This window comes from Anguilla rostrata, chromosome 6 (genome assembly GCF_018555375.3).
Source record: "Anguilla rostrata isolate EN2019 chromosome 6, ASM1855537v3, whole genome shotgun sequence".
Taxonomy (NCBI): domain Eukaryota; kingdom Metazoa; phylum Chordata; class Actinopteri; order Anguilliformes; family Anguillidae; genus Anguilla; species Anguilla rostrata.
Window position 1 is genome coordinate 35620809 of NC_057938.1, and position 13774 is coordinate 35634582.

Sequence of the window (13774 nt, forward strand, 5' to 3'; positions counted from 1 at the left end):
TGAATTCATTGAAATTTCACAAAATTGCATAAAAATACAGATCCAGTAGAATACAGCGCCTGCCCACATGTGGTGCTATATAATAATAACAATAATAATAATAATAATAATAATAATACAAAATAAAACTGGAACTGACTACATATCACTCATCCTCACTAATACATCATTCTCTGTTGAGCTTATTTCATGCACAAGCAAAGATTGGGTCTACTCCTGAGACCAAGGAGAGGTCGCATGGCAATTTTATTCAGAGCTCATTTTATTCTGAAGGTTATTTTCCTGTGTTGACAGGGAAGTAAATGTCAGTGATACTGAGCTGAGTGTAATGCTGAGTTAGGTTCAAAAGGCTGCAGCTCCAAAACCATATGGTTACAGCAAGGACCATAGATGCCAATCTGAGGGCAAATACTGAGTCCCACGACAGAATGTCCTGCCATCTTGGCACCTATTCTACCCGCCTAGTCTGTCTCACATTTAATCAGTGTCTGTTCAAAAGCACCGACGGCTGTACAAGCAATTATTTTACCTTTTTGTCATTATTAACTTATCTTATTCAGGTGTGAATTATTTTACCACACTGCCATCAAATATTGAAATATCTAATGGGAGTGTAATCTTTTCCCATAATCTACACAAAGGTCTCAGTGGAGTGTGAAATATTTGACCTTACGGTTTTCACTTCACTTAAATAACTAATTGGAGTGTGAAATTAAGCTCTCTTGAAAAAAGTCTGCATGTGTTTGAAAATAAATCAGAACAAAAGAGTGAAGGCTGATTTAAGCTAGAGTCTGCAGAAAGGATGGAGAGAACAAGAAAAGTCTGACAAAGGAAGGAGTGAGTGAATGAGTGACAGAGGGAGGGGCCAGCACCTTCAGTGAAAGTCTGTCTTACCTTTGATAGGCCTGCAGAGAAGCAGAGGGCGTGGTCAGCACCTGGGCATGGGGGTGAAAGGGCGTCTTCTTCAGCGCCTGGATGAGATTCTGTCTGTATTCAGCTTCTATGCACCACAGTGAGCCTTTTCCCATGCTCTGCAGCAAAAGAAACAAAACAAGAGCTATGAAGCTTTACATCACAGAGCTGGGCTATGAACTCTCTGAGTCTGTCGGTTAATTCCTGAGATGGATATGGATATGGATCTCAGACCTTGAATTGTTTCTGTAATTATAACTAGCTGTATTCATAGATGTTATATTACCTAAAACACATCACCCTGTATGCATACTTACTCTGATACGATCATATAATTATTTCCGGAAAAGCTTAAAAAAAAAACCCAATCAATTTCCTATCTACAGACCCCCAGTTTTCACTCTGAGCATGTGCTTCATTAATATTTTAAATTGTCACTGTGGCATGGCTGACTGTGGCCTGCAGTCCCACTGGGTTGTGTATAATTGGCCTTTGTGGCATAGAGGGAAGGAGGGGCTTAATCACTTAGGTGGTGCCTGCTGCATCATGACTCCTCTGGCCAATCAGGCACCTGCGTATGGTCTGCCTGAAACTAAACATACAAAGACACATTAATTAACTGCTCAACTCAGCTGGTAGAACTGAAGAGCAAAATGAACGGGTGGCCAGCAGCGTGCAATTTGGATGTGAAGTCCTGAATTCTCCCAAATTGATGGAGGACACTGAAGCAAGGGGTCAGGCCTATAAAAATAACAGCACGTTTAAAATTTATGAGAAAAGAATACAAATACTGGAAAAAAGATTTGTGTGAAAAATGTGGATCATGCAATTTTCCATGATCTACAAGAACCATGAAGCATTTGTCTTCACCAGTTGATCCAAACATTTCTGCAAGCTGCGCTGGCTCAAAATGCTTTTGGGAACAGAATGACCCAGTGAGGTTTTAGCACACGTCTAAGCTCATTCATCTACCTCCCAAACTCCCTAAAGCTGGCAACTTGGACAAAGGGCTGGTTCAGTTCACTTCTCTCCAAGTCTCACAGACACAGGAAGTGTGACCCAGATTACATGAACAAATAACACAAATACCTCTTTCTTTTTCAGGAATGATGGAAAAATCTTGTTCAGTTCAGTCAAGACAGTGATTAGCATGGGTTCACATGGGTTCACTGTAGGTACTGTGGCCTTCCAGGACCAGGGCAGATTCATCATTTCTTTCATCCCACTCTTGCCATGATTTCTATGGTGCATTTTGAATGGGGTATATAAAAGTGTTTTAGGAGAAACAGTGGACTTCCCCGTTGGCCGTTGCAGCGCTGTGTTGCTAGGATACCACCCGGTCACACCACGTCCCCTCTAAGGCGCAGCGCAGAAAGGCTTTATTGCTGACAGGCCGCAGCCTGCATTACGGGGACGGTAAATGACCTTCGTGCCAGTCCATCACTCTAAATGGCTAAATTAGTGATGTGCATCACCAGGGGAGATGAGAGAAGATTCCGCCTCATTTGTACTCAAGACCACATGGAGAACAGAGAACTGCTTGCCCTCTTAACTTTGAGATACACAGATAAAATTTGTGATCCTGGGGAATGGGATATAAAGATAAAAAGCAAACTCACTTGGGGGCTGCTGGGTAGCTCATCCTGTTAAAGCTGTGTGCAGTGACATTTTCCTATATTTTGGTATGTGAAACAAATTGGCAAAAAGTCACCTTAAAAAAAAAAAAGTTAAATCTGACTGGATGCAACTATGCTGCCTAGTCATGCCTACAGCAACCTTGTTGGATGCCAAATCTTTCCTCCCCCATCCCCTTTTATCCAACAGACATAAGGATTGATAGATACAGTCAACTGCAAAACTAAAGGATCCACTTGAGTAAATGAGGGATACAAAGTATATTGAAAGCAGGTGCTCACACACAGGTGTGGTTACTGAGTAAATTAAACAAGTAACATCCCAGAATGCTCAAATTTGAATGACTAGAAGAAAAGATCTCAGTGACTGTGAAAGAGGGGCGGTTGTTAGGGCACATTCAGCAGGAGCTCAGTAGGTAAAACTGTTTAACTTGCAGGTACTGTAGTTAATGACTAAGTAGCCAATTGGGACATTATGTCTGTCCCAATATTGGAAACAGTTAAACTAGTGTCCCCCCAATAATTGTACCAACAAAAAAAAAAAGAACGTTCGCCATTTACTTTTATTTTGAAAGCCATGCGGCGGGAATGCAGTCAACAAGTCCACCCAATAAAGAAAATACTAATCCTTTCAATGTAGTTTCCATGCAGTCGGTACCTACTAACCAGAAGGCTGAGTAGGTTGCAGCTAGACTACTGAATGGGTTGGCAACAGTATCAGCCTTTTAAAATGACCCCATTCAAATTGTGCACCGCAAGATTTTTCAATGAAGTCTGCAGTCATATGGGAGGAAAGTAACGTGAATACTATGCTATTACTATTAATGTACTAAAATAAGTTGCTTGCATTATTCAAATTGTATTTTATAGTTATTTATAAAGTTATATGCATTGTTCAGTACATCATAATTTGAACATGTATTAACTGACTACATTTTTGGGGGCCTTGTGTGTCCAAGAATAGAACATTTTTTGGCTCCATGATGAATCTAGCTATGAATATATTTTCTGAAGCTGGAATGCATTGTAATGTTTGCTGAAAGTGTGAAAGGAGTAGAAGTGGGACGGCCCGGTCGCTGGTTCGGCGGGCTTCGTTTAATTTATTTCCAGCACTCCTTTCGTCCAAAAACGTGGCAACAGAAGCTGTCGAGAAACGGATCCAGTCCAACGTTCAATATGGCGCAATAAATCGTATTACTATGTTTGACATGTTACTATGATTGACGCGTGTACACTTTTACACATTTACATAATATTACATTTCAATGACGGGGTGGAAGTTTTTTGTGACCAAATATTTTATTCTGGCCAGGGTCGCAGGGGTCTCTGGAGCCTATCCCAGCGTGCATTGGGCGAGAGGCAGGAACACACCCTGGACAGGCCGCCAATCTATCACAGGGCACACACACCATTCACTCACCAATCATTCACACACACTGACAATTTAGAGTCTCCAACTAGTCTAACTGCATGTCTTTGGACTGTGGGAGGAAACAAGAGTACCCAGAGGCAGACACGGGATTTCCTCCACACAAAAAGGCCCAGGCCGGATTTTGAACAGTGAGGCGACAGTGCTACCCACTGCACCACTGTCTTTTTTGTATATGAGGACAATCTATATATCTACCTTTCTGTCTTTGTCATATTCTCAGATCATGTAAATTTTAGTTTTTAGTTTTTACATTTCAGTCTTTTTTAATAGGTTTTGATAGATTTGATGGATTCCATATGTTTCAGTAGAGGGTTTGGATGGGAAGAGAGGTGGATGGATGAGGTGCAACATTCATTCATTTTATTTCCTGCCAACAGTGAAATGAACAGCATGTGCAGCCAGACAATTAGAGGACGTTTGAATTTCCATCCAAAGTAAAATCCCCCTGAAAATACACTAATAACTTATACAGTGGTGGAAACTCCAGGGGTCCAAAAAGTAAAAGTCCTGACATGTGTTTCTTCTACCCATGAACTCAGCCAGCTGATTTCACTAATTAGTTCTACCTCCTGGCTGAAGAATTGTGCTCATTAGCAAATCCAGGTGATTGGAACGAAGCACTGGGGAGGACTTTTTGGAGATGGGGACATGGGACTTGCCAGCTATAGATCAAAGCTATGATAACACCAGCAGATTTTCTGCAAAAGCGTGCACGCACCATAACATTTTATTACACCATCAAAAACGTGGAAAGGCAGGCACCTTTCAAATGAAAAGCCTTTTCAGAAAGCTGTCACGGGGGATGAGGAGTTCCCTGCCTCTGGGGACAACAGAAGTCTTTCTGTTGATGCAGCATTGCGAATTCCACTTCTAAAAATATTCGTATTCATCCTGGCCAGAATGTAATTTTACAGCATTGTCAATGTGCTGTATTTAAATCTCAATATAACACGACTTACATTTTTCTAATGCTATATATTCCATTCCATATCTAAATGTAACTTTCTTATGATATTCATAGCAGCATAATTTTGTCAATTTCACTTGTTCTATTTCAGACAAACTGTTAAACTTATTTTCATTTCTGCCCAGAAGCATTTCCCATGTGTGAGTTTATTTTTAGATCAAACACCCTTCCTCTTCTAATTAAACTGTCTGCTCTCCATCAGTGTATTTCAGAACCGCTTCTCGGATTACCAGAAGTATGAAACATCATGGCAGATATGCGAAATATGCTTAAAACCCAACCAAAAGCAAAATAATCACAAACATGCCATGAAATTCAATACTCACTCACTGTAATTGGACTGTCCAACCCTGTCACGAAATGCCATTTTGACATGTTTAAATGTGTTTGAGAAATGTAGGAATGTGCTTGTGTGAGTGTATGTTTGTGCAAGAGCGTACCTACTAATGTGTGCATAGCTGCCAGAGTCATGCGCAGTCATGCAAAACATACACGCGTCCCTACGTGTGCATGTCAGAGAGATAGAGAAAGGGACAGAGCAGGAGAGAAAAAGAAAGAAACCCCACATAAGTGCAATGTGAGAAGCTCTAGAGGTCATGGATGCCATTCCTGGGAGTTCACTGATTCTGCCTACATGGTCTTTCTCCTCCATGGTCAGTACTGTAATGAGTAAGAGTCTGAGCGCATCAGAGTACTGTTTTACCTGCCTGAGTTAGCGGTCTGAGCGTATTTGGCAGCGGGGGGTGGATTACCCTTGTCTCCTAGGCAACAGACAAGGCACTGTGGAGTCGGGGGGTGGGCATGTTTAAGGTCTGTCTGATAGCATTGGCAGGAGGATCTTTCATCCTTACTAAGAGCTGAGTGCCTCTGATGAGAGCAGAGAGCTCCATCCTCACGTAAATGATACACTTAATCCCTTGGTGTGTGCACTGAAATACCCACCATAATGAGCACTGCCCCCCTCCCACCACCATTACCACCACCACAATGTCAGCAGCCTGTCATTAAAAATGCAGTTAAACAAGAATCTGACAGAACACCAGAGGGGTTGGCTGCCAGAATCACATATTCCTTACTTTGCCTTTTTTCCCTCTCACACCCTCAATTTAATAAAAGCAGTCTAATCTAAAGGCATACATTTCATCATGATGTCGACCCTCCCAAACAGTCCCAAAAACAGTTTCGCACATTGCTTCTGGGTCTGCACAGGTGAGACTGATAGAGAGATGCACCTTCCTTACGATTTCAGTACCTCAAGCTCGTGTCCAATCTTATCCAATCAAACCTGCGTGGGTGCAGGTTTTTGTTTTAGCCCGGCACTAAGACACCTGGAATGTTTCTCAATACCAAGAACATCAAGTTCAGACTTGAGTTCTTGTGAAGTACATTCTTGTTTAGTTTTCTTGACCGCACTCCCAAGAACACAAGGACATAGAACACTGCTTTATTTATTTGAGACGCAATGTATGCTTGTGACATGCGGGTTACGCTACCACTATAAAACCGGAAGTAGCAGACTTTCCTGACAGTCTCCGCAATTTCAGTTATGACTCTTACACAGATAAAGCCAAATAATAAAGCCAAAGGAAACTCCATGTGTGCATCTTTTCAACATTATTTTGCAGCCTTTACATTTCTCAACATGCAAGTATGTATACGATGAGGACAGGCTCGGCTAACTCAACGTGGATAAGTTAGCTCCAGCAACAAGTTAGCTGAGCCATTCCTTATTTAAAATTGCTCTCTGTACCTGATAACATATAGCTAGCATTTGCTGCAGCATACAACTCTGCTTGTCTCAAGTTGATGCACGCCATTACAACAGAGGCTAGTACTGGCTATAAGTTAGCCCATCCTCCTCTTTCCCAAAGTAAAGTCCAACTTTTTTATTTATACATTATTTCTTCAAAATGAGCTAAAACTTCACGTTTGTTTATAAGAACTGATTATAGCACCTACACAGCCTGCAGAGCAGGTCAGTAAGGCAGGGTAGGCGAAAATACCATTGCATCTACAGTAAAGCAGTGAAGCGAGCGTCTCACTCATAATTATACTCATTACACACTTCGACATGATTAAAATCACTGTCATCTTCTTTTTGAACCTGTGGAGAAAATGGAGGACCCCCCTCCCGTGTAATAAATGAGGACTGCTTGCTCATTAAAATGAGTGATTACACAGGTAGCCAATAACAAGTGAAGCCATTCTCGTGCAGGTTGCCTGCTAACGAGGGAACGATCTGTTCAGCGAAGCACAGAGTTCTTTACTTTGCCTCTCACAGCAGTGTGTCAGCCCAGCATGGCAGTTATAAAGGTATGAATTACACTTAACAGATGAACATTCCGGTTAAAATGTCAGCTGTGAGCAGGCTCTATGAAATAAAATTGTGGTTTAAGAGAATTTCCACAAACAATAGTGAATCCAGCAACCTCTCTCTCTCTCTCTCTCTCTCTCTCTCACACACACACACACTCATGCACACGCATGCACACACATGCACAGAGATAGAAAGAGATAGGGAGAGACAAAAGCCAAATTGAAGCCACAACACGCTCTGTGATCTGTGAGTCAGAGGCTGTCGTTCATGTCATTGTTCCAAGTGCTCTGGGAAGGTCACTGGTGTGTCTGGCTGCATTAAATGCATTTGACAATGTCATCTACAGACATTATAAAGAGTGCAAAGGCAGCACAATCTCCATTTCTGCATCCCATTCCCTGCTGTAGCCGTGTGCTGGAGGTGGTTTGGCCATAGTTCTTGTCAGTACAACATACTTGTTCCCTACAATGCCTTCTTCAATGCCCACTTTCAAATCATGGTTGGCTACAATATATTCCTCTGATGACATAACTATACACAGCAGTGTGTGTTTGCGCGTGTGTGTTTGTATGTGGGTGAATGTACGTGGTCCATCATCTTGAACTGCTGGAATTTTGTTTGTCAGCCATGCTATAGAGACTAATGATTCACCAACAGCACAATGTACACAGCTCACAAGCATGGGGCATATTCAGTGTGCAAAATGTACACAGCTCACAAACAGAAGCATATTCATGGGTCATCCACATGTCCCCTCCAGTCATTGCAATTAGCTGCATAGAACAAGCAACATTCATTGCAGAAACTGAGGATTCATTGCCATCATCCAGCTCTTTAAATTGATGGAAATATGATTTGATATTTTAGCAAAAAGGCAACTGAAAAACAAAAAGAACAGGCTAGAGGGAAGAGGGAAGGAGGGGGATGGAGAAAAAAGGAGAGAGAGAGAGAGAGAGAGAGAGAATGGGTAGAAGGAAGGCAGTCAAATTGATTCAGCCATTTGCTCTGAATCGGTGACATCATAATATGTTTCAGCATAATGCATTTGAGCAAAGAGAGCAACCCAGATTCTGTATTTCTATTCGAATGTATTATTTTCCATGGACAAGGCTCGTATGCCATGTTTTCAGGGACAATGTTCATAAACAGCCCAGACTGGTGGGTTTCATCCACAGGCTGAATGACATCCTCAAATTCAGGACTCAATCCAGGATTTCTCAGATCAGGTTAACAAGGGAAACTATTTATGAGCATTTGACAAATAGAAAAAAAAATGTGCAAAGAGTTGGCTTCCAGTAACCCACGCATATTGCTTCAACTGCTCCCTCTTCTCATAAATACCCTTGCTAATTATCATAATGTCTATGTAATATATCCCTTAATGCTTTATTTTGGCTCAAAGAGACCTGGATTCAGAAGATCAGGTGTACTTCGTTAAATTCATGCAGCAGGTCACCCACCTACAGGCTCCCACTGATCTACTGACACAAACAGAGCCCCATTGGAGCAGAAGTTTCTTCCTCTCACACAGGATGTGGAGCTTCCATGCATAAGATTCTAACACTCAAAAGCCTTATAAATTTACAGCAGACCAATGTCTATTTTTGCACATTACATTTATTTGTCAGATACTTTTATCCAAAGTGAAGTGCAATAAGTGCCCATGAACTCCTTGCTAAACACTGAAAAACAAACGTCCAATTGAATTTACAGTGGGTGTCGTCAATCAATATGATACAGGTTTACCGCAAAATTGCATTTGATTTATGGGATCCAAACACTAAACACTGGAATTAAACAGTACCATCGCCAGATAGTAAGGTTTTTCCAAATGAAATCAAGCTTCAAAGTTTTTAAAGCCTCTGCCATTGGATTGTTTTGTACAGTATACCCTTTTATCCCACGCTCCGCAAAAATGATTTATAGTTATAGTTACTATTTATAGTTAATGTTATTTTGATCAATATAAAATGAAGAAATAAAAAATACATAGAGGGGAATATGTCCAGAGCAGTGCAAGGGAGAGAGGGAGAGAGAGGTGACACTGTACTAATTACTCCTCAGTGTTCATGTTTAAATGCATTGATGCTGTATGCTTCAGTAATATTCACAAAACATTTTCTGACACCAAAACTTCTTGAATTTGATACTGAATCTGAGAATGACATTGTGAGAGAGAGGAAGAGCGAGCCCAAGAGAGATAGAGTGAGAGAGAAGACAGAGAGACAGAGAAAGAGGGAAAGAGATCGTGTTTATCTCCCATTAGGGAGAGAGTGATGGATCTGGGCTGACTGTCATTCGGGGTGTTTACTACATTATCTGTGTTTGAAACAAGCAGAGATAGAAAGATGGCCTCACCTGACTTCGGTCCTTATCCACTTTCTTAAAACACTTATTGAGTGACAGGTTGTGTCTGACAGAATTCTTCCACCCGGTAGGGGCATTGGCAAAGTAGGGGAAGTGGTGCAGGATCCAGTTGTAAATGTCTTTGACAGGCAGCCGCTTGGAGGGAGAGTCCTCAATAGCCATGAAGATGAGGCAGCTGAAAGAGTAGGGGGGCTTGCAGTTGGGGTTCTGCTTGAGGTCGTAGCTGGGGTCGGAGGGCGCCGGCGGCGGGGAGGGTGAGGGCGGCGCACCGTCACCGCAGTCATTCTCCATGACCGGGCTGACGCTCCGTAGGACCTGGTCGCCAAAGCTGTTGAGCAGGTTGCTGCTCTCGTGGAGCCAGTTGAGGTTGGTCAGCTCCTCATCCTCAGGCCGGGGACCAGGCGCTGCGGGGTCCGCCTTGACTGTGACATCCTGTGGGGACCCCACCCGGTCAAACAGGCTTCGCCCACTGACCACGCTCACCCGGGGCACTTCAGATTTCTTGCTGGGGGGCATGACCATACAAGTTCAGACCAAAGGTCCTGTGAAGAGAGATAGAGCACAGTGCTCAACAAGTGGTCTCAGGTTAAAAATCTTTTTCAGAGGTTCGAATGACACCCATACACAATTAAATACACACATTAATTTACTTACACCAAACACACACACCACACAAACACGTACACACACACGATCACATAGACCTACATCCATTCGCTCACAAGAATACTCACACACTTACTGACAACCTGACAAACACCCACACATACAATATATATTCACTCACAAACCCCTGAGCAAACACATAGTCAATCATAAATTCACACAAACACACTCACACACATAAACACACGCACACACATGCACACACACACTCAGAAATATGCACATATGCACAAATATACAAACAAACATTCATTTCACTTCACGAACCATAAGCTTTATATCTTCACTCCTACCTCCATTTACAGCAGTTTAGCATTGGTAAATTTGCTAATGCAGTTTTCAGCCAGCAGTCGCTGCTAAACCGAGCAGGATCATGTAGGAGACACGCAGTGTGACAGCACGTCTTTAAGCCCTAAATAAAGCGCAGATTTGATGGTCTGGACACCGAGTGATTATCCCCTAATCCACCTTCCTTTAAATTGACTGAACTGGCAGCAGTGGTTAGTGGTGCTAGCACCATTAGCCTCTTCCTCTTTGAGAGTGTAATTAAGGCAACGGTCATGTTTATATGGATTACGGCTTCATTTTTACAGTGCCTGTGATCCTGTGCTGCTGCTGTGACTTATCAGCCTGTAATGACACCGCTGCCGATGCTGACCCTGGATCAGTGCTTATTGAACACTGACTCGCTCAGGTTTCTTCTGGGCTGTTACCTCCCCACCCTCCATAAAAGACTCCCAGACACACATTCTGCATCCCCATTGCAGCATTTCTAGAAAACAGATGTGTACCCCTAAACCTTATCTAACCCGAAGTAACCCTAATCCTCACATAGGCTCTGACCCACTGGGGGTCACAGTCTAATTATCTGAGCTTTGAAAATCCTGTAATGGGGTGGAGGCAACTGTGCAGTCAGTCACTGAAATTTTATGCAGTTAGATCATCCACCTTTTACAATGGTGTAAGAAATAATAAAACCAACAAATTAGTGAGACTAAGGCAGCTCCAATGGAGCTGGGGTCTCATCTTCACATCGCTAGCACCACAGGCAAGGGGTCTGCATCTAAAATGCAGAGATTTACGGTTGTGCTCTGTACTCACAAGAAGGGCAGGGGTGCCAAACTAAATTCCCAGGGGGTTGCTGTGTCCGTGGGGTTTTTGTGGTTTGCTTTCAGCTGCCCATCAAGGCCTTGAGAACAAGGCGTGTGGGTTCTTTAGACAATCAATGACTTAAATGAACCATTGTTGCAAACAACACCCTGAAAACCAGCAGACACTAGAGTTTGACATCTGGGATATAGAGGATATGATCACTGAGAGACAGCATAAACCTGAAAGAAACAGGCTGAGGCTGTCGGACAGCCAAACAGACTGATGGGGGGGGGCGGTGGAAATAACCAACATGCAAGTTTGAAAATAGTTAATCTGAACGATCTTCCAGGCTCCACGGGCAGCAAAATGTTTCATTAGGATTCATAAATCTGCTTTGGCCCTAATCAGTGCTGAAATACGGTTGTTTTTTTTTTCACAGGCTTGTTTTCCTTTCCAGACATGTGATATATTTTTTTGCCTGAAGCTGTGAGCTGAGTCACTGTTTCCAAGGCAGAGTAACCATCACTTCTTACTTACTGGGCTTTATTAACAACTGTTCTATAACAGCGTTTTAATTCATTTTCAGCACCACGGCATTGTGTGTTGATTCGATTGTCTTTTATGGTGACAAACGTTGGTATGACAAATACGCCCACGTAGAGTCGAGTGACTATGAAATGATTTGAGGCCCTTTTTTTTTTGCAGCCTTTGTTTTTATTTCACATACACTACACAAACGAACATTAAGTGCAGTAATAAATGTTAATAGCTGAATATCTCCATGTTTTGTAGTCCTCTCGAGGACCTGAGGCATATGTAACCATTGTGTTTCACAATCTGATCTGACATGAAGTTTCTACACAAAATGCACTTTGCGGTTGTGGTAAAGGTCAATGGTTGCGCATAAGGTGGATAGACCCTGAGGAGGTAACAAGACATACTGAGAGCCATTTAAGGATCTCTTAACTGCTGCTGCTTTAATCTTGTTTCGCCCAAGGTGATACATGTCTCACAAAACGTACAACTTTCCTGTAAGGTATCAAGCACACCAGATGAAACGGATGTCCTTGGTGCAATGTCAACGGAGTGACCTTTGAGGGCTGCCACCGTTTCGCATCTCTGTCAGTGTTACAAAGGCGACATTCAGCAATGCAGTATGAAGTGGACGGACAGGCAATATGTTTTTCTTCAGTTTTACAATAAAGGCTTATTCATACTGCAGTCCTCACAGTGCTGGTTAGCCAGTTTTCGGCAGAGGGTATTAGAATGTCTTCTGTCTTAGGAGCAGCTGCGAGTAATCGCACAGCTTGTTTCTCAGTCCAGTGGAACACGTGGAAATGAGTCCTTATGGATGCCATCCTCTCATTAAAAATCTTGGCAAAACATCCGTCATTCTTCACCTTTAAGCTAATCAAGCCAATGCACCATAGCAATGAATCAAAAATAATATAAACACTTTAAAAAAGGAGAGTGCATCAAATGCATGCACACACACCAAGATGACAGATATAAATATATAAAGGCACAACCTTTCCTAACTATATTTAGAACACGTCAGCTCTCAAATAGGTCTTACATTTATCTCTCTTGCAATTGTTTTTGTCCTCATAGATCGCAGGTCGTTTTTTGGGGAGGAGGGGGCATTCCTCATCTCCTCTAGGCTCCGAGCTAAAAGCGCTACGCTTTCTTGCTGACGTGGTGCTCGTCCTTGCTGTGGTGTCGCCACGGACAACCTGGGATACGTACGCGCGGGTTACCATGGCAACAAGGCACAGCTACTGCTTGAGCAGCAGCCAGTATTCCTTCACCCATTAACCCTAGGGGCTCCTCTGCTGCCTAACACCGCGATCGGAACATTGCATGGAACACGCACTGGAGCTTTCAGGTCTGCATGAAAAAATGCATCTCTCAATTAAATAGTCAAAGGCTACTGCAATAGATCACACAAAACACCTGCCAGGGAGAAAGATGCTTGTATGATAGTGTTTTGCTACAAATATAGACTTTTTTGTGTCTACATATCCTATATCAGCTAATGTGTTTGATCTGTTCTCCCTGTTCTCCACACTCCCAATCTCCAATCCACACTTAACAGATATGCATAGCACTTCTAGTTAATATAGAGAGGGTTCGTTATGAACAGAAAGAGGTCCCATTCAGAGTCCTTCCTTCCATGCAGTTCACACCTGCTGGACAAAGGAGAGATCACTGCAGTATACTGGAACTGTGTGACTTTGGAGTTCTGGAACTCTGTATAGCTTTTGGCCCTGTAGGGATTCAACTTGGGACACCCACTCTGGGGGTCATACGATGCCTAATTGCTCACAATTTGTCCAGGATGCACAACTGTTATTTTACTTATATAGTAGCGCCCATTGCTCCAGACA

At 42.6% G+C, this 13774-nt stretch overlaps 1 protein-coding gene across 3 annotated transcripts in view; it reads right to left on the minus strand.

Annotated features, from left to right (window-relative positions):
- Positions 1–13774, minus strand: part of LOC135257018 (forkhead box protein N3-like) — a 48073-nt gene that overhangs the window by 24750 nt on the left and 9549 nt on the right. For 2 of the 3 annotated variants that reach the window (XM_064339367.1, XM_064339365.1), the window contains exons 2-3: positions 9621–10171; positions 895–1031 (exon numbers count right to left, since the gene is read on the minus strand). In XM_064339367.1, coding sequence (XP_064195437.1) covers positions 895–1031; positions 9621–10151 — 668 coding nt within the window. In that variant the 5' untranslated portion in view covers positions 10152–10171. Of the gene's footprint in view, positions 1–894; positions 1032–9620; positions 10172–10588; positions 10887–13774 lie in introns of those variants that run through there. The other variant, XM_064339366.1, reaches the window with a different exon arrangement.